Consider the following 20,361-nt stretch of genomic DNA (forward strand, 5'->3'; position numbering starts at 1 on the left):
AGAGAGGTGGTGGATGCCCCATCCCTGGAAACATTCCAGGTCAGGTTGGACGGGGCTCTGAGTAACCTGATATAGTTGAAGATGTCCCTGCTCATTGCAGGGGGGTTGGACTAGATGACCTTTAAAGGTCCCTTCCAACCCAAACTATTCTGATTCTATGAATATCTACAGTGCCTCTCTCCAGTCTAACAGTCTGCAGGTTCCTTTGCAACCCAGGAATAACATAAGACGCAATTGTCTATCAACATACTAACATAGAACAGGTATAAAATTAAATGAAGATGATAATTTCCATGTTGAAGCTGAACTGCTACGTATAGGACTGCATTCAGAATTCCCTTCCTAGACATTGTCACTAGGGAAGGATATACAGAATCAGAACTAGTAGCCAAAGAGTTCTTTAAGCAATGGAACAGCAAGGCTCTATTTATTGAGCAAAGTACTGTCTCCTGAGATACCAGGAGGTTGGAGGTTGGACTGCATAAGCAAGGAGGTGTCTTCAAAACTTTTGCTTCAATTTCCATTTTTTATGCCTTTAAGGTCTTCTATCTAAATATTAAGTTAACTACATCTGACTGATTTTACGAGATCAGATAGGATCAGAGCACATGATAGAATAGCTACGGGCTAATAACTTTTGTTGTCTTCACTGAAACTCAATTAAGTGTGGTAATAGGAAAGAAATCACCCAAATCTCCTCTATCACTAGAGAAAACATATCCACAAAATACTTAAGATCATACAAAATTTGCTAAGAACAGTAATTGCTATTAGACAGAAAGAATTAACACACAGCAGAAGGTGTTCTATCAAGTGATTACTCAGATATTAACCGTGCTCAGACTACTGAGCTTTACTGAGGGTCAGGGGAAATGTGGGTCTATCATGTCACAGCATTCCTCCAAGTGAAATCTCCCCCTAGCAACAATATTTATGTTCTAGTATCACCAATGGAAGTAAAAAACTTTTTCTATTTAGGTCACTGAATTTTCAAGCAGCAAGGGGGCCCACAAAACAATTAATACTGTCCCATTATGTACTCATTTCAACATGTTCTTCCATGCATGGAAATCCTGAATAGTGAGGAGAGAGTGCTGCAGTAATGAGCAATACTTAACAGGATTCACTGTTCTACAGTACTATATGGACACTGACAAGGCTACAAAAACCAAGTATGAAATGATGTCCTCTGCCTACAGAGGTGATAAAAAGCATATAACATATTTCTACTGTTCCATTATCTTCTGCTACATATTTCCTTCTTGAGATGAGGCCAGCATCCACAGATATGCACAAGCACTTACCCTCCATCTGCCATCAAGAAAAAGAGTGTTTCCTTTTTGCTCTCTCCACTAGGTCATCCACAGCAGAAAGTGCTCTAATAGTACTGTCTAGTCTTTTGAAACTGAACAGGCTTGGTTTCAATAAATACTTAGTAAGAATGCTCTAAAAGCATCCCGTTTTAACTCTACAAATTATTCTTAGCTACACAACATATTCTAATTCAATTTCCCTTCGCTATTTGTTAGGGATTGTTCTTCTGATTAAATCCAAGATTTATCCTTATAGGCCTTTCCAGGGAAGCAGCAGTTGACTTGGAAACGATTTTCTTTTGCCCCAGTTCTTCCACTTTTCAAGAGTGCAAGTGGTAAGTTTTCATATACAAGGTAAGGCTGTTCACACCTTCAGGTGCAAATCCACAGGCCAAATTCAGTCATACTGGTATAAATCCACAGAAATGCTACTAACAGAATTACAAGAGACACATGTTGGTGTGGAAACGGGATAAATGCTGTTTTCAAGCTATAATTGCTTAAATCCCTACACAACCCTACTTGCTTAATTTTGCACTTAACAGTATTGATACTTACTAAATCAACACATTTTAATTACAGCCAACCTATAGCTAAAGCTAATAACCCTTTCCACTGTAAAGACATTTTATTCTGAAGCAGGTTAACTTCAGTAGCCAAATCTTTACTAAGCTCTTAGACTTCAGCTGAAATTCTCAGCTCTCTGATATGCTTCAGACTGCATTTCCCAGCCCCATCACTATCATGTTTCAGAAAAAAATGATTCTGTCATCTCAGAGTAAGCTTAAGGGAAAACCCCTGTTTACCTAAATCTTCTAAGGATTTTTTTTTTTTTTAAGTTACAGAAACTGACAAATCTATACTTTGGATCCCTTAACTTAAAATTGAATGGGAAGGAAGGCAACAATACATATCTCTGATGTTCAGAACAGCTTTTGTCACCTCCAGACAAAAGTTCACCCACATTATAAACTTCAAAGAATTCAGGAACTTTGCCAGTCACTTTGAAGATATTAGCCATTCTCTGCACAATTTCTAAGTTAACTTAGTGTTATAACTAACTAAATGTAGTCAGTATCTACAGCATATACCATATGTAAAACAAAGATTCTTATTTTCAGTTCAAACATAAAGATTACAGTAATCTTTAACAGTGTTTAATTACCCTAATAGAATGTTGGAAGTTTTTCATTTTCATTCCTAACCTACAATTAAGGTGCATTTGAAAATGAATAGCCAAAAACCCCCAACCACCATTACTTGCTGCACATCCTTCTGAAGTGAAGCCCTCCCCACTTCTTTCTTCGACATCAGAAATATGCACAAAGTCATGACCCGTTGCAACCCAGCATATAGGAAAAGAGTAATTCTTTGCTTGCTAATATTTATGTTTCTCTTGTTCTTATTTGTGTAAGTAACATATGTACATAATCATTAGTATATTTAACATTGTGGGATTATTTTCATGTCAGAACATACATTACTGAGAAATGATGTCTCAAGAATGTAGGACAGAAGTCAGCCCTGTAAGACTAAACCCTCAGTCATATCCATTCTGGGACGTTATGCAGAGCAGAAAGCTGGCAACAAAAATAAATGGACTGTGACCTGTGTATTTTAGCCCAAGTTGGTAATAAACCCTTTAGCACTGCTCCTTACTTCTCCAGGGCACTTTGGTGATGAATTTTTCCACAGCTGAGTTTAAGTACGTTTCCATTAAATGCTGCATGTTTAAATATATGTAAAAGTGAGCAGTAACATATATCTAAGATTTCTCCACAAATAGCTTATTTTTAAATTACTCCCAAATTTTCAGTGGGCTACAGATTTTGTACTAACAATAGATATAATCTGTATTTTAGAATTAGTTTGCTGAAAATCAGTGTGCATATCTTACATGAGCGAGCCACAAACCCCACGATTTTTAACAGAAATGTTAGCTATTCTAACATTCACCTCTTATCCAGATTGTGCTGAAATTCAGGCATAACTATTAAACAGATTATTTATTTATTTAAAGAAACAAAAGGATAGATAATTCTCTTCCTGCCACATGTGGGGAACAGTACAGGCAATTAGATATTTTGTAAGAGGAACACTTCAACTCTTCATTCCATATACCCGTTTCCCACTTTCCCCAGCCTGAAACCTGTCAAGACACCAGATACTGCCACTGAATATTTCTGAACACAGTTAAGTTTTCATTACTAGAGTAAAAAATCAGCTTAATACAAAACGGAAGGTCTCTCATCTCTCTCTCACCTCTCTCTCACATCTCAAGACTTTACCCTACACACTTGAAAAGAAAATAAGAGATATAGGTTATAGTTTGCTTTTATGTTTGTGTGGATTAGAAATTCTACCTACACTAAGACTGGATTCTAAGGAATATTCTGCAGCCAAAGACTTGTGACCAAGTAGAGATGTAAAACTTACACTGGCTCTGCTCACAAAGTTCTGCTGGAGTAATTAAAAAACCAGCTGTTTAAGACTTTTCATTGGCCTAATCTACTTATCTTTGGTTATAGTTTGCTTTTATGTTTGTGTGGATTAGAAATTCTACCTACACTAAGACTGGATTCTAAGGAATATTCTGCAGCCAAAGACTTGTGACCAAGTAGAGATGTAAAACTTACACTGGCTCTGCTCACAAAGTTCTGCTGGAGTAATTAAAAAACCAGCTGTTTAAGACTTTTCATTGGCCTAATCTACTTATCTTTGTATTTTTAATACACCCTTCACAACTCTCCCTTATTAATTAGATTTTAGGATCTTATGTTATCAGCTCTTCAATTGCTCCAGCAATTAGCCCGTTCATACACATTTCTCTGAAATATCCTTGATTTCGTTAATGCTGCTTATTTATAAGAAAAACATGTTCTTTTGCATTTTTCCATATGATTTGCTCTTACTCCTATGAATAGACTAGAGAAGACAAATTATGTGGAATTCTGACATTTAAATATAATCAAGATTGACCAGATAGCACAAAAGGGTAAAGAATAAAGATGACAATACTATTTACTGTATCCCATTGAGGTTTTCAGATTCAGATCAAGTTCCTTGAAGCAACATACTGGCTCATTTTTTCTATAGTACTTTTCACAGAAGTACTCTATCCATCAGTGGGAACTTATAAACGTTACTGTAACAATGATTTTGAAAAATTACCTCTGATAAAGATGGACTGCATCTTTAAGAGTGAATGGATGGCTTTGGATTCACCTACCTTCATATTTACATCTGCTCCATTACAGACCAAAAGCTCTAAACACAATGCTCCATGTGTTGATGCAGCAGCAAAGTGCAAAGGTGTAAACCCCTTCTCATTCATTTGATTTACATTAGCACCGCAATCTATGAGTTCATTCACTACAACATCTTGCCCGTTGTAGCAAGCTACGTGGAGAGGAGTATTTCCATAGGCATTTGGTTCGTTCATCTATCAGAGAAAAAAACCGAACAGGATTAGTTAGCAGGCAAAAACCTGTACTACTGCAGCATTGAATTACGACAAAGAAAAATCTCATGTCATGAGACTTCTCCTCCATTACATTTTGGAGCTCTTCAAAACCAGAAATTAAAAGCAAGTTCTCGATGTAGTACTTTGATCGAGAAGCGTGTACCAGGGAAGAGTATCATTACTTTACAAGTGAGCCAGCCTCCTCCCATTGTCTCCACACCAGTTTCCTGTATGCAGTATGCAACTTGACAGAACACATGTATGGAAAAAATGTTAACAGTGGCAATTTGCACAGGCAGTACAGACTAAGCACAGCACGGACCTCTATCATTTTTCAACAACATTTGCGGGTTTCCGTTAAAAACAGGGGTCAAAGGGACTTTTTTTTGGGAGGGGTGGGGTGTGTACAGAAGTAGAATTTGTTGTTGTGCACAACATGATACTGAATTCTGATCTACTTCTCAAGATAGAACTTTGGCAGGATTCTCCAGCCTTGTAAGACTAACATGTGATGCACAATGTAGATTTCTTACAGAGTTTCACAGTTTGTTGTTAACACACTTTCTATATGCAGGTACTGTAGTACTGTGCAGCCTTTTAATCTATTTTGCACTTCAATATTAATACGGCCTTCCTTACTGTAGTATTGAAGTTTCTCACAATTTTTAGTATTTCCCAAAACCTACATGGTCTAAGAAAGTCAGTAACATCTATATTTTACAAATAACTGAAGCAAAAGAGTTTAATTTCCTGCAGTTCAAAAAGGATTGTGTGGCAAAGCTAGGAACGGAATTCCTATTTCCTGAGTTCCAGTCCAATGAACTAAGAGTAAGAAATACCAAATGAACAAAAAAACCTACTAAATACAAATTTATTTCCAAATAATTGTGCAAAATCTGCAAGGCTCTTAAGTTATTTGGGAGAATGAGGTTTTAAAACAAAAAAAGCATGTGAATGGAAGATCCTTGGAAATGCTGTTCTCACTATATCATAACCTGCCTCTAAATAGTGTGCTGCAATACTAACAAGAGCATTTCAAACAACAAAAAAATATGTATCACTTTGTTTTATTCTTCCTTACATCAACTCCAAGATCTAGAAGATATTTGACTACACTGATCATCCCACTAGATGCTGCAGCATGTAAGGGTGTATATGATTTCTTGTCTTTGCATGTCACTTCAGCTCCATGGGCTACAAGTAATTTCACAACTTCAATATGACCTAAAAGAATAAAGACAAAAAGAATGAAGTTGCATTTTATATTAACCAGCACAAGTTTACAAACTTAGTAATTGTACAATTGTTATAACATGAACGAGACATTATCCATTTGGACCTGATCTGGAAAATAAAGAATTGTTCTTGTATTCTAATTGTATCATGAGCTATAAAAGCAACATAAAATATTCATCTCCAGAAGAGAGTATTTCCACATACCCCCTCCAATAATCATACTATTTATACTGCAAAAATAATCCTGTATACTAAAAAAATAATCTTGTCTTCTGCTTACACAGAAGGATTTTTTTTTGAAGATTTGAGAACTAGAGAGGTGAAATAACTTTGTAATTATTAAACATTTACTGCAAATTTCTGTTAACAACTTGAAAGAGAATGTGACTGTCAGTCTTCCACCTTCACCTCAACTGCAAACATGCCCATTATGGTTTTTAAGGCCTTCAGCATAAACTTCGAAAAAAATTACACAAACATGAAAACAAGAAAATATTCTATTTTTAAATAAAAATATATCCCCCCCCAATCCAACTTCCTTTACTTGCAAAGCCTTTAAAATGTTGACCCAAATCATACAGGATTTAACAAAGCTGTATTTTCAAAACTGACTCAGGCCTCTGAGGAACCATAGCCTTTTGAAAGCATCAACTATTCTCCTAAGTCACTGGGAGGAGAGTAAGAGTCGAGTGGGATCATGGGGAAGGGATGAGCTCGGGGAAGTTCCAGGTAAGAGGGTGGAAAAGGGAAGGGAGGGCGGGGAGCCCACCCTGAAGTAGCGGGCAGTCACTCTCATCACCAGCTTTGTGGCTGGGCCAGGGGCCCCAACACTGCACCGCTGCTGCGAAGGGCAACCAGCTTTCCCCTTCACCGTGCCCGCATGCTCCCCCTCTAGCTTGCACGCAGTTGTGACACTGCACGCTAAGAGAAAAGCTATGAAAAAGGGGTAACCCAAAAAATCTGTCATTCTTGCTCTGTTGTTAATTTAGCTGCCAAATGAGTCCATCACTGAAAACACACAGGTAATCATGACAAAGTCTGCAGAATAAAGGAGCAGACTTGAGTTAAATAGACCACAATACATTTAGTGCTTTACCTTTGTAACTGACCCATACAGACAGATGTGGGATTCTTTGTTTTACCTTTCAAGTGACACCCTTACCTTACTTAAAAAGTGGTGAGGGGCACAATGAATACGTCTGCTTATCCAGTCAGACATCTAAGTAAAAAGTATCAAATCCAGCCTTCAGTTTAAGTGCTTCATAAAAAGTGAGGATCTTTGCTTTTTCAATGACTAAGAGAATTTGCAAAAGTTTGATTCAAAGTGTCTACCCAAAGGAATACAGATAAAGCTATTTTGATAAACATTCGGTCACCATGATACCTGTTTTATGCTCATGCCCAGCAACATACAAAATGACATTTTACTAGCTATACTGATCAGAAACATAGTTTACCAGTGCAATGTGAAGTGCTGCAATATTTCACTTCTGAAGAAGAGAAAGAGAAATGTAAACACGATACTCATCTTCTGACCCAAATATAACAGGGACAAGAATGAAAACAAGCCCTACATGAGAGACAGAAGTATAGAAGATATTGAAAGCAGTGAAAGGATGAGAGACGCTGAACAGAACAGTGGCAGAAAAACTTTAAAGAGAAAAAAAACACCAAAAAATCCCTGACCTGCATTGAAAACGCAAGCAGCAATCAGTGGAAGACACTCAAACAGAAGAGCAAGGTACTTGAAGTGGGAAGCGCTGAGGAGCCATCCTGATACACTAATGAGGGCGACGCTAGCACGCAAGAATGAAAGTCCATTTTAGTCGCAGCATTGCAGCTGGACAGCAACGGAGCCGGGTGAAAAGCAGGAAGGAAGGGAAACAATGGATATAACCCTAGAAAGTTATTTATAGTACAGTGACGAAAAGCATAACTTCTTTTTTTATTCTATGGTCAGTTTTATACAGTGGAAAAGCTTTAAGGCTTTCTTCAAAGAATTGGAGCAGTGTAAAATGGCTCTAAATAGTGAGAGAGAATGTCACAGGTTTTTTTCCCTTGTTTGAAGACTTTCAAAAGCTTTTTCTACTCTACTGTCTGCAAGGATATTTAGGTTGATTGATGTCAGATAAATTACAGTTTTCCCACCCAAACATTGTTCATTAACAGTTTCCTGTTAATAGCCTATGAAATAGTACTGACTAAAATTGGAATAAACGTAGCTTATCTGAAAAATAGAAGACTTTTCTCTCATCTAGGTGAGCACAAGCCAGAAAACATCTCTGTCCTCTCACTGATGCTCGTCAGGTCTCTGCCATCTCATGCACAAGTTTCATTCAACAAAATTTTGCAAATAGTCACCTTGAGTAAGGTGGTTGGACAGCCTGTCACAGACATTGCTTTGCATATGTATGTAGATTACAAAATACTAATACAAAATATCGCAAAGAACATTGGATCAATAATGAAGATTGTTCTTTAACTTCTCTGTTTCAAGTACTGGTATCAGTACTTGAAGTACAATATCATACAGCTTCAAATTATAAGTTAGAGTATTAATGCTGTGATGATCACTTCATAGTTCACTGGCACATTCAAGTCTTTTTCTCTGAAGACAGTTCAACAGGGTCCTGTCGTTCTTTTTAGCATTTCACATATGGATTTCACAGCCTTATTTTACATTGCTATCAGATTATTTCAGACCTGTATTGTCAGGGACATAAGACTAATGTGAAAATGGCCTGAAACACAGAGTTGTGCAAAGACAACAGTTAATAACTCCATTTTTGTGTGAATCAAGGTGTTTGTGAGAAGATCACTCTTACAACCCTTGAGATCTTACGAACAAGCCCAATTTTGTAAATGTGCAGTTTTGCATTTGTAAAGACCAGAATTCTCAGTCCTTGGACCAAAGTACATTTCATACAACAAACAACTCAATTATCAACACCCAAAACTCAGGGTAAGGTTTTTGGCAACTGCATTTAAATACGTATTGCCCCACATGGTACTGCTCATTGTTTTGCTCAGTATGTAAGTTTAAAATTTTATTTCCACTTTTAAGTTACTGCTTCCATTTGCTCTTTCCTGGCAAGACTGGGAAACATCGCTTGGAAAAATGTAACAACTCCAAAGCAGTTATATAAGATACTCAATGCCACAGAATCACAGATGAGAAATATGTTTAATTAGCAACCTTAAGTCTGTTTTTAGGAACCACCCCCCACGCATACACATTACACAGCATTATGCCTATTTATAAGTAATTCTCTCATTCATCATAATGAGCATTAATACCAAGCTGCATATTGAGGGGCATTTTGCCTAAGACCAGACCTCCAAGGCAGAGTTATCCTAGACTTAGAGATATCAACATAATGAGTCCATGTAATTTCCTAGTTTATGTGTGTTTATTTTTTGGTTTGATAACAGATACAGTAAAATTAGTTTGTTTTACTCAGGGAAGGGGCAATATAGATATTACTCTCCTTGTACATTAACTTAAATGTTTGTCAAAAATAAAGGTGCTCCTTTATAAACCCTATATATAAAGGTTTTTACTGAGACAGTCATTCCAAGTAGTATTTTCCTCTTATAACTGGAACAAAAAGGTTCACATTTTTAGATCACCTCTGAAAAAACAAAAGCTGCCATAAATAATAGGACCCTGTTCTCTTCCTGACTGTTCTTCTCCTTAAGTTTTATAAGATGGTATCTTAGGCATATAGATATGTATTTTCTGAAGAATTTAAAATTTAGGAAAATGCAGATCATCAAAACATAACAGGAACAAAAAGTTACATATAATGAAGTCTTATTTCCCCATTTCATCTTCAAAGAAATTCCCAGGCATGCAGATTCATATAATACTGATGCTACTGCTTTTATTCTTCTCCCTTGGCTGGATAAAATTATGAAGCAATAAGCTAAAATACTGAGTAACAATCATGACCATGGAATCATCTCCACTGGCTTCTTCCTGAAATTGATACTGAAACTTAATTGTTCACTGCTCATAGACAACACACGTTGCATGTGTTCAAGGGCATTTTTAGACATTTTCTGGAAGTCAAAGAGGCATTATGTTTTTTGGCTTCTGAGCAGGTACAATATATTCTGCAATGACAAATACAATCTGCAGTTGCATGCGAATTACTTAGAAACAAAGCGATTAGCCAAAGCTAAGAAGTCTTTGTCAGTGTCAGCCTAGAACTCTTAATCTGCATTTTCTATGATTCACCTTTCAATGGTTTATATTGCTCATATTTTAAATGAAGCTTGAGATACAAAGCTCTACTGTTTATTATAGCTATGCTGAAGAAAACTGCCACTTAATAAAATGACAGTCTGATAAAAGGCAATGAAGTACATTACTCTGACAGTACTGCCAGTGCATTGATTAATACCATGAGAACAATAATTATCCACTCCTGGAATAAGAATGGCAAGGCAAGAATTTGGGAGTTTTAGAAATGGAATGTTATTCTTTTAAAATACAATCCCCGAGGTTGGTGTAACAATCCTCTGTTTCAGGTGCCACTTGTATTAATTGCTTACTTGCTATTTAGCATTATTGCAAAAGTTTTCACCTGCGATTAGACACCTGCTGATTGAGGAAGATAGTTCCTTCTTTTTAAAGAACAAAATTACTTACTTTTTCAACAAATTGATTTTTCTCACCACAAAAACACATTTACAAGGCAATTTGAAGTATACAATTAATGGTTTTCTGGCAGACACACAGATAACCTCAATGCTTACAACGTAAATATTTTTCCTAGAAATATATAAAATCACTAAACATTAGGTGATTTTTTTTTTTACTAAACATTAGGTGATTTTTTTTTTACTACCACAATAGTAATCAACTGAAATATGTACTTACCCATATATGCTGCCCAATGTATAGCTCGTCTGTCTTTCTTGTCAAATGCATTAATATTGGCCCCTCTAGACAAAAGTAAGCTGACCATCTGAGATAAACAGAAAGAAAAGAAATCCTCTATTCATAATGGAAAACTCTGCTTAAAGTTAGACAAAGAAAATAATAGGAGAAAACAAAAATATATGCATTTTCAAAGGATTTACATGTGTTGTTTTTTGACTATTCCATAAGCTTGAAAAAAACCTGGCTGCCCACCTTGGCAGCAATAATGAAGTGACTGTAAAGAACACAAAAGTCGTTGTCAACAAAACTATTTCCCAGTTAAATATGGCAAAGCTGTGGAATCTTTAAAATCTTCGGGCTATTACTAAGGGATTCACTAAAGGTAATCACTAAAAGCAAGCCTATTGACAATTTGTCTCCAATTACCTATGCACAATTAAAATGGGAATTTCTCAGCGGTCATTTTTCAGGGCTTGAAACCTAGCGAGTTAGAGCTTATTACATGTATTTCCTCCATATTTCAGTGACAACACATTCCATATGTTCACTATCTACTGAACAGAAAAATATCTTCTTTTTTCCATTTTAAATTTATCTATTACTGGTTTAACTCCACTGAACTCAGGCAAATTTACTTCTGTCTTAAGGTGAATGATGTAATAATCTTCCAACTAAATGACGTAACATGTATTTTCTACAACCATTTTGTACACAGATGCATACAAAAGACATTCAAAAAGCCTTGGAGTTTTCTGAGGTGATGGGAAACGTGATTTTAAACTGAGAAACTAAACATCAGAAACGTGAGGGACAGAACGAGTGGGAAACAAGCTAAGAAAGGTAGCTCTCACCTCAACATGTCCACTGAAGGCTGCATGATGCAATGCAGTTCTGCCTGCTCGATCAGACACATTTACGTTGCTTAGGAGAGGCACCAAAGCTTCAGCACATTTCACAGCTTTGTTTGCAGCTGCTATATGTAGGGGTGTCTGCCAGTTTTTATCACGAGCATTGACATCCGCTGAATGCTTTAACAACACCTGAACAGCATCCTGAAAGCATTTACAAAAAAACCAAGCCACTTAGTAAAGATTTGAAATGCCAGCCTTAAATCCAAGGACAGTATAATGGAATAGAACTATTTACAATTTGTTCTTTTGTCAACATTATCTTATGCTTTGGGATTTGTACTTTATCATAAATCCAGATTTGGGGATATTCTCAAGAACATGAGCAATATACTCCTTACAGGACTCAACTGAATCAATCATTTCCAGGTCTTTTATTCAGTTCCTTAAGCTGGCTGGCAAACTGTTTTGTCATCACAACTAACTTCCAAAGCTCAATAAACCTCCTTAGGATTTCTTCCATTGCTAAGGATTAGTGAAGTACTATGAACTTATAATAAATTTTCATTAATTTGCCAAGCAAAATTTTTAAGCTGTCGAAGTCTAGAAATGGCAAAGAGAAGAGCAGCTTATTAAATGTACATTTAGAGAACCACAGATAAAACAGAGCATGGTCACAAAAAGTTTCAACATACACTGTTGCAAAACTCCTGGAAACCATTTCAAGTTGTTGCACTGAATTCCATCACAAAAAGATTATTCATTTCCTTTTGTTAAAAGTACAAGCTGTGAAAATTTGACAAATAAGACTAATTCTTACAGCAAGATAAACAAATGCACATTAAAATATGTGCACACAATCAGAATGCATAAATCTGTTGGCAATATCAACATGACAATGAATACGACATTTTACATCAACTTCATGACCTTCCCATAATTCACTAATTGCTTTCAGTGACTGCCAACTCAAACAAATGGTTGGCACTTTGAACTTAAAACATGTTACCACAAGTAGTTACTGGAAATTTCAAATTACACTGTGGTACAATAGCTAGGTATTATTCTCAGCCAGGAGCAGAATGCTAAGTAACATTTGATTCTATTTATTACAATAAATTATATTCAAACCCCTCAAATTTCTTCTACTGTCAATAAAAAATAAAATAGGAACAAACATAAAAGTGAAAATACTGCATCACAGGCTTGGAATTTAAATGAGAAATGGAATAGCTTCTATTCTCTAAGAAACAAGCAGATTTAGCACTTTAAAAATCTAATAAATATTTTGAACTTTTGGTTTTTCTTAATATCTGGTTCAAAAAAGACATAATCAGAACAAGGAAATTTTGGAACAGCTATTACCCCTTTTGTAGAAGGAAGCACTGCATTAAAATAATTTCTTATATTTTTCTGCGCATATGCATTAATGAATTTCAAGAATTAGTGAATCTGCTTAGGGTTTCTTTCCTTTTTTTTTTTTTTTTTTAATTTGGGCAGTCTATATGGGCAAAGTACACACACAAATATAAAGGTCTGGAGCATGACAGTCTTGGCATGAAGTTGCTTGAACTTGCGCAGTTGACAGCTAAATCTGTAATTCCAGCTATTTTGCATGTTTCAATGTCCTTGTTCAATTGCAGCTGTCCTTGCTTCAAGAGTAAGTCCACATGTTTTACTGAAATCATTATCAAGAGGTTTTTTTCATTACAGCTTTTTTCATCTAACGCCTAAAAAACCAGGTAAGTCTGTCAAGCTGGAAAACAGTGCCTACATGTACCAACCACCTCTCCATCTACGTATGTGGGCTCCTATGACTTACCGTGTTTATAAACAGAAAATTCTGACAGGCACCTATCATTGCTTTTAGGGCAGACTGATTGGTTTACATGTTTCACGTGCCTTTGGTTAGTATTTTGTTTAAAATTTTCCACATTTCAAAAAATGACCATGGTTGCATTTCTTGAAGTTATCATTTAGGTCCAGTTTGTCTGCAGCACTCCTCTCTACAAGCATTACCGATATAAGGAGCTTTTACTGTCCCTCAGCTCTGAAGAATGCTATTTGGTGCTTCAGTCAGCTCTCAAAGGAGCAGCCTAAAAATACCTCAAGAAGAACAGATAGCATTTGGGAGTAAGGTGCCCTTGGAGATTCATTTTCAAACACTGTTTTGAATAACACAATCTCCACGTAACTTAGCTATTAATGCTAGTGACAAAATAATGCAATTTATCCAGGGAATTCAAAAGCAAAAACTGAAACAAAGCTTGTTTAGATAGTTCATGGAGCAAATACTTGAAGCTCAATGCTTGCCAAAACCAAAATATTCAATTCCATCTTTTCAAACAAAAATTTACACAGAATCTTTAAAAACCCTTTATTTTTGAGACATACTGAAATGAGCATTGATTTGACTCGGGATCTCAAAGGAGATAGTTTTGCATAAACTCTTCCACATAAGCTCAGCATTTCTCTGTTTGTTTTGATCTTCTACAGGCATTTAAAATTTTTATTAGGACATCAACAATAAAGGAACAATAACAAATTCATTTCTTACATTAATATATTCTCATAGTTGTGTCACTGGTAGGCTTCAAAAAAAACTTTCTACATATTTCATGTATAACTTTTGAAGTGATTTTCAATACTATTATTACTCATTAATTGCTTTTTTAAAAAAAGATGTTTTCAGGCCTTATAGAACGATTTATTTCTTCAATGCCTGACCAGACGAGCATGTGAAAAATGAAGAAATGCAAAGATTATACTGTAAAAGCTGTACTAAATCTTGTTTCATCTCTACTTCCCTCACGCTGAACCATTCTGGTTACCTTAAGAGAAGTAACCTGGACTTGAGAACACTGCATGCAGAATCCTCTCTGCTAGGGTAATGGCATTTGAGTAGAGAGCAAACCTGAGAACTGGATGTTTATTGTTTTCCCCTTTCTTCTTACTCAGGCATATGATATATATACTCTCCACATGTTAAACTGTTGCAAGTGTTTTGCAATACCAAACATTTGGAGTAGTTTCACTTTATAAAAACCGGACAAAGAACAAAAGGCAATTTGAGACATCTTATTTTAACACAAAGCAGTCAAAAAAAAAAAGCATACCTCACTACAAGATGCCACAGCTCTGTGTAAAGGAGTCAACCATTTGCTGTCTTTGGCATTAACTCTAGCTCCTGTAACAAAAAATAAGAAAAACAGAAATTTACAATATATTTACAGAAAGAGTTAAATATTTTCCAGTACAGAGATAGAACTATTGGAAGATACTTATTCTAGGCTCATTAACACAGCATGATGCCAAAAATGGAACAGGAGTCTTTTCTCCAGCTGAAGCCCACCCTTTGAGAAAATTCTTTTAACACTGCACCCATAATACTCTTCCATCAAAGTGTACTCATCTTTTTACACTAGGTAGTCCTCTATAATCTTTTCCAAAGGTACATAAAAGACTGTTGCGTATGAAAGACTGACTCCTTGCCTTCATTCAGCAATAAAAATCTCATACTTTCCCACTATAGTTGAAATTCTCCATTAAAACAGAGAAAGAGGCTACATTTATTCCCCATGCATCCAGTTTCCTTGTGGTTGGTGAGTCTGATGCCTAGGTATATGGAATGATGCTGCTTCTACTGGGAATTAGGGAATGAATCTTCTCTATTCCACCAGGTCACCTAGGCCACTTCAGGACCCCCTGGACCTCCCTTCATGATCAAGACTGTAACAACCACACCTCTCTGCTTCTAAAAGCATACCCGAGAAACAGCTGTCCCCAACTCCAGGAAAAAAGGTCGCACAGACATCTGGAAGGGACGTAAGCCTGGGTTTGGATTTTAATTTTTTTCTTGATAATAAAAGGAAAGGAGGATTTGGGGATTTTTTTTCCTGAAGGAAGCAACTGAACTACTTTCTAACTTCCATTGAACTTCAACAAAGAAAACTTAATGATTAAGCTTAATGATTTAATTTCTTACTGATATATACACACACATATATGTATACATGTATATATACACACATATATAACCTTACAGGTTTTTTTATACCTTGTGTGGAAATTTAGCCATGTTTATTTGAAAACTGCTGAGATTTTACAGAGATGTGATAGCTTAGACAAAATGTTACCTTTTTGAAAAAATAGTTCCACTCTGTTGGAAAGAGTTCATAGAGCAGTATTTGTTATCACACGGTAACATTAATGCTACATGGTCAGAGTTTATTAACTTCTCAGGCTAAACATTATATTGTTATGTCAGAACCAACTTAAATTTTTTCTATGCAAAGAATAGAAAAGGATGGAAGGCCAGTAAGACACAAAATGTCAAAGAGGCTGCCGGTCAGGATACCCAGCTGAGAGACAGGGTATTTTGATCCAAGCCTCCCAGACCTGCACCACCAAAAGAAGTCTCTCCCAGTCCAGCTGAACAACCTGACCAAGAAACTTAGGAGTCTGTAAAAAATCGTGGTTGCATATACTAAGCAAACCAAAGATCTGAAGTCAATTCTCTGAGTTAATCAGTTCCTAGTCAATCCACCCCTTTCAGGCTTAAGAACACAACATGGAAGCTGATGCTGGATCCAAACTCCCACTTTGACCCTAGGTCTTCCACGCGCCAGACAGAGTCTGAGGTCTAATTGCTGGCTACAATTTCAGGGATTTCCCTCTTTCCTTATCCAAATTTCAGAAGCTTTGGGTGTCATCCTATTTTCCAAGTTCAAAAGTTTTTGAAAAGTAAGTTTGAAGGAGTGGGAAGAAAGTGCAAGGCCATTTGAAGAAAACCCCCAAAACCTAACAAAAGTTTGAAAGACTTAATCTTACCATAAATTATCTTTTGTCAACCATCCTAAGGACCTAGTGTACCGCACTGTATCATGTACCACAACATAATGTACTGTATAAAATTCTGCATGGAACTCAAGCAAAAAAAGAATTTGAGGATTTTAAACGTCACCAGAAATGTCTTAGGATTTTTGGTAATCCTTCCCAAAAGACAGTAACTGAATGATCAGTAAGTGAGAATGTAATCAATATATTTCAAACATACCTGTAATTCTTGATTGTCTTCCAGGTTATTGTTAGCCACACACGAGACAAAAATAAGAGCCAAAATGGTACTCCAAGCTCCACCTTACTTCACATCTACAGCCAACAACCAAGGAATGAGAACTTTCAAAGTCTAACTGATTTCTATTTCTAATTTTAGGATACAATTGTCTTTGGTTTTAAAGGAATTAAGGGAGTTACTGGGTCACTAATCACTATCCCGATTTTTCTCAGGTGACGAAGCCTGAGATAGGAGAAGCACCATGCCCAGCAGAAGGGGAGAAATGCATGCTTCCACTGCAAGGAGGCGGCAGTTACCTAAGCTCTAGTGAAAATGGGCTTAGAGTCCAAGCCGTGTTTATGGGTTCAGCTAAGTCGTTCACTGACATTTCTGGTACTTTAACACACAGCCTAAAAATCGTATCAGAAGAGAGCAGGAATAAATACGAGAAGATACTGTACAAAAGGTTTTCCCAGTGGTAAGTTAATCAAACTCGCTAGGACTAAAAGAAAAGAATAGCTGAAAGCGTGTGTTATTTCTGGTAAGAAAGAAAATCAGCATTAGCCAAAGAAACGCCTAAGGAAATTTGAAGTGATACCTAAAAGTAACATGGTCCTCTCAAAAGAACAAAACCAACACAACAATATCTGCCTCCCCCAAGTGATCCTCCACCCAAAGAAGCAAGAAAGCCTACGTCTAGGACATCCCATAGTTAAATTAGTGTAATATGTAGACACTAAAGTAAGTTAACTTTTCAAATGGACAAAGAATTTGTAGATTCTCTAGCAAAAGGAAAAACAAAGTTGACTTTTGACAAAAGGTCTAAATCTCTGATGGACTGACTTAAGAGAGAACCACCAAGCTTGATTTTCCCCCCACAACAAATAACTCTTAAAGGAGTTCCAAAATTGTTAGATTGAAAGACAAAGTTTTTAAGTAATAATCAGAACAAGTGTACTACCAAAAAATGCATATGCACTCTAGACACACAAAACAAAATAGTATTTTAAATTAACATAGAGATACTACCCCCTTAAATTTCTCCAAGAAGACATGCTGCCAAGAATGATTTAAGTTTTGTAAAACAGCTTCTCCAAACAGCCTTGTATCTGAGGACATAATCCCCCTCTAACCTGTTCTTTACTCCCTAGCACATGATTTGGGGAAGTGTTCCTGTTCCTCCCTCCCCCTTCAGATGCTCTCCATGAGACATAAAGCTACCTCAAACCTATCATACTCCTACCATGCAACAGTGAGGAAGGTTACAGCCTTCATCCTCTGGGGTAAAGATGTACTCCAGATCACTGCAAACAACACCGCCGATGCAACATTATCTCTGTGCAGCTCAACCTGCTGACATGTTAACCAGGGCATGTCTCACAGTTCAAATGCCTTCAAATGCCAGTTATGCAGCAGTTTGCTCTTTCAAAACATGGTGCAGCGTACCTCAATCCCCAATTTGTAAAAACAAACAAACCCCCCCCAAAACCCACCACCACACTGGATCTTCCAGACTTCAGGGGCCTGATCTTAACATGTTTATTAAAACTGCTCAAATATTTCATTTGTTTAATGTTAAATTTCTTGTATTTCAATTCCTTTAGCGCCATAGAGCTTGCAGGAAAAGGATTTAGGGGCTTGCCAGAGATATCAAATACAATAGTGCAACACAAATACCCATCATCTTTGCTTGAACTTAAGAACTGATTATGTAAATGACACTCCCCTAAAACTGCACCTTCCAAACAAACCAACTTATTCTTCCATGTTGGTGCACTAAACCAAAATATTAAACAAGATCTTCCCTTTCATTACCAACTTTTCTAGTTCAGCCTAGTAAGTTTACACATCTAGGCAAATATGAAAGCATGATTTTTGCCCTGCAAAAAGGGAGGAAGGGCGCACGGGGGGAGGGAGGGAAGAGAGAAGTATTACATATTTTTCTTCCCTCCTCCTTGAATCTTACATTTCATTTTGCAAAGTTGCATTCACAAGACTAACAATTAGAAAGGCATGTTTTATTTAATAAATCTACTACAGAAGCTATGGAAAAACTCAGTGATGCTTACTTTCAGCAAATTTATATTCCAAGAGACATATACATGCACTGAATTACAGAACGATCCTGGAAGCTTTCGTTACATCAGTCCATATCTGGTAATTGCACATTTAAATGTGCTATTTGCCACCAATACCTTGACGTATGTTTCTGCAATCCAGTTGCTACTTCATTGGTGTCAATATCCTTACATTCGAATAAGAGCTAGCATCTCAACCATCTCTTGAAGAGATAGGCAATGAATGACTGGGCAGGAAATGCTGCAAGGAACAGCCACGCACCTCCTCCTTCATCCATGAAGTGCCATGTAACTATATACAGCCATGTCTCAGCACATCACCTCTACGTTCCTCTCGTAAGAACTTTTTCTGTGACTCTCTTCCCGAGCTACTCTGCACCAGAACTCTTCCTATTTGTAAATGTCCTCGGAAGACTAATGAATGCAGCGGCTACATTACTTACGCATCACTAGTTGGAAGTCGATTCAGAAAAGAAATACAACAGAACTGACAAGACATTTTCATCTTTGCTCAGTACTGACTTAAGTACTGAGTTGCCTTCCACTGTTCTGTTTGTAGTCTGTATTTTTAGACTGTCAAGGATGGTATTTTCCTTTGTTATTGTAAAAGATGTGCTAGCAATTGAACAATATCATAGTATAAGAAAATAAAGCAAAAGTGTTTTCATTCACATACGCAATACAGACACCTGATGTTCAGTATTTGAAGCTCTGAAATGTTTATTTAGGAGTAAAAGATGTAAATAAGATCTTTAGATTGCATTTAAAAAAAGCTAACAAACTTTGTTTTAACAACTAGTATACTGAAATAATTTTAGGAATGATCTTTGCAGAAATTAGGAAGATCCCAGGTATAAATTGCTGAGAATAACCAGCAGTCCTACTGTAATTAGATTCTATTTAATTATTTTCCTAAGGGCTAGTATTAGCTTCAGAAGTTTTTCCTTTTTAAATGATCCACTTTTTATCTAGAGAAGATGACCATGGAAGTACTTAAAGTGGCAAGCAGAAATTCTCAGACTACACTGGGGAATGAACAGATGGAGAAGAAAACTTTTCCTTAGATAGAAAAATATGTGAACATTCAGGAGGAGATACAGAAAAAGTTTGCAAAGTAAAAGAAGATTTGAGATATGAATTGAAGCAATCAGTAATAGAAATCTAGGGTAAATTCCTATTGAAAACTTGGATACTTAGAAAATTATTGCTGCAAAAATAATGAGCAAGACCTTATTGAGAGAAAGCTTCTTCCTATTTATAAACTAAATGCATAGTAGAGGACCTATAGAATAGCGAAAAAAACATCTGAGAGGGACAGGACTGGAATATCTTTTGAGCAGCCACAATGATGCTTCAACAGTTTTTATTTTTATTGTTTTAAAAAAAAAAAACAAACAAAACACACCACCAAACACCAAACCAAAAAACACATGGAGATACACTAGCCACAAAAGGGAGAAAAACCATAGTCAAGTCAAA

At 36.4% G+C, this 20,361-nt stretch overlaps 1 protein-coding gene across 2 annotated transcripts in view; it reads right to left on the reverse strand.

Annotated features, from left to right (window-relative positions):
* Nucleotides 1-20,361, reverse strand: part of ANKRD28 (ankyrin repeat domain 28) — a 130,363-nt gene that overhangs the window by 33,668 nt on the left and 76,334 nt on the right. For both annotated transcript variants that reach the window (XM_019474480.1, XM_009288585.2), the window contains exons 4-8: nucleotides 14,865-14,935; nucleotides 11,752-11,952; nucleotides 10,898-10,985; nucleotides 5,858-6,000; nucleotides 4,543-4,755 (exon numbers count right to left, since the gene is read on the reverse strand). In XM_019474480.1, the coding sequence (XP_019330025.1) occupies nucleotides 4,543-4,755; nucleotides 5,858-6,000; nucleotides 10,898-10,985 (444 nt within the window). In that variant the 5' untranslated portion in view covers nucleotides 11,752-11,952; nucleotides 14,865-14,935. The remainder of the gene's footprint in view (nucleotides 1-4,542; nucleotides 4,756-5,857; nucleotides 6,001-10,897; nucleotides 10,986-11,751; nucleotides 11,953-14,864; nucleotides 14,936-20,361) is intronic.

This window comes from Aptenodytes forsteri, unplaced genomic scaffold (genome assembly GCF_000699145.1).
Source record: "Aptenodytes forsteri isolate BGI_AS27 unplaced genomic scaffold, ASM69914v1 Scaffold9, whole genome shotgun sequence".
Classification (NCBI taxonomy): Eukaryota; Metazoa; Chordata; class Aves; order Sphenisciformes; family Spheniscidae; genus Aptenodytes; species Aptenodytes forsteri.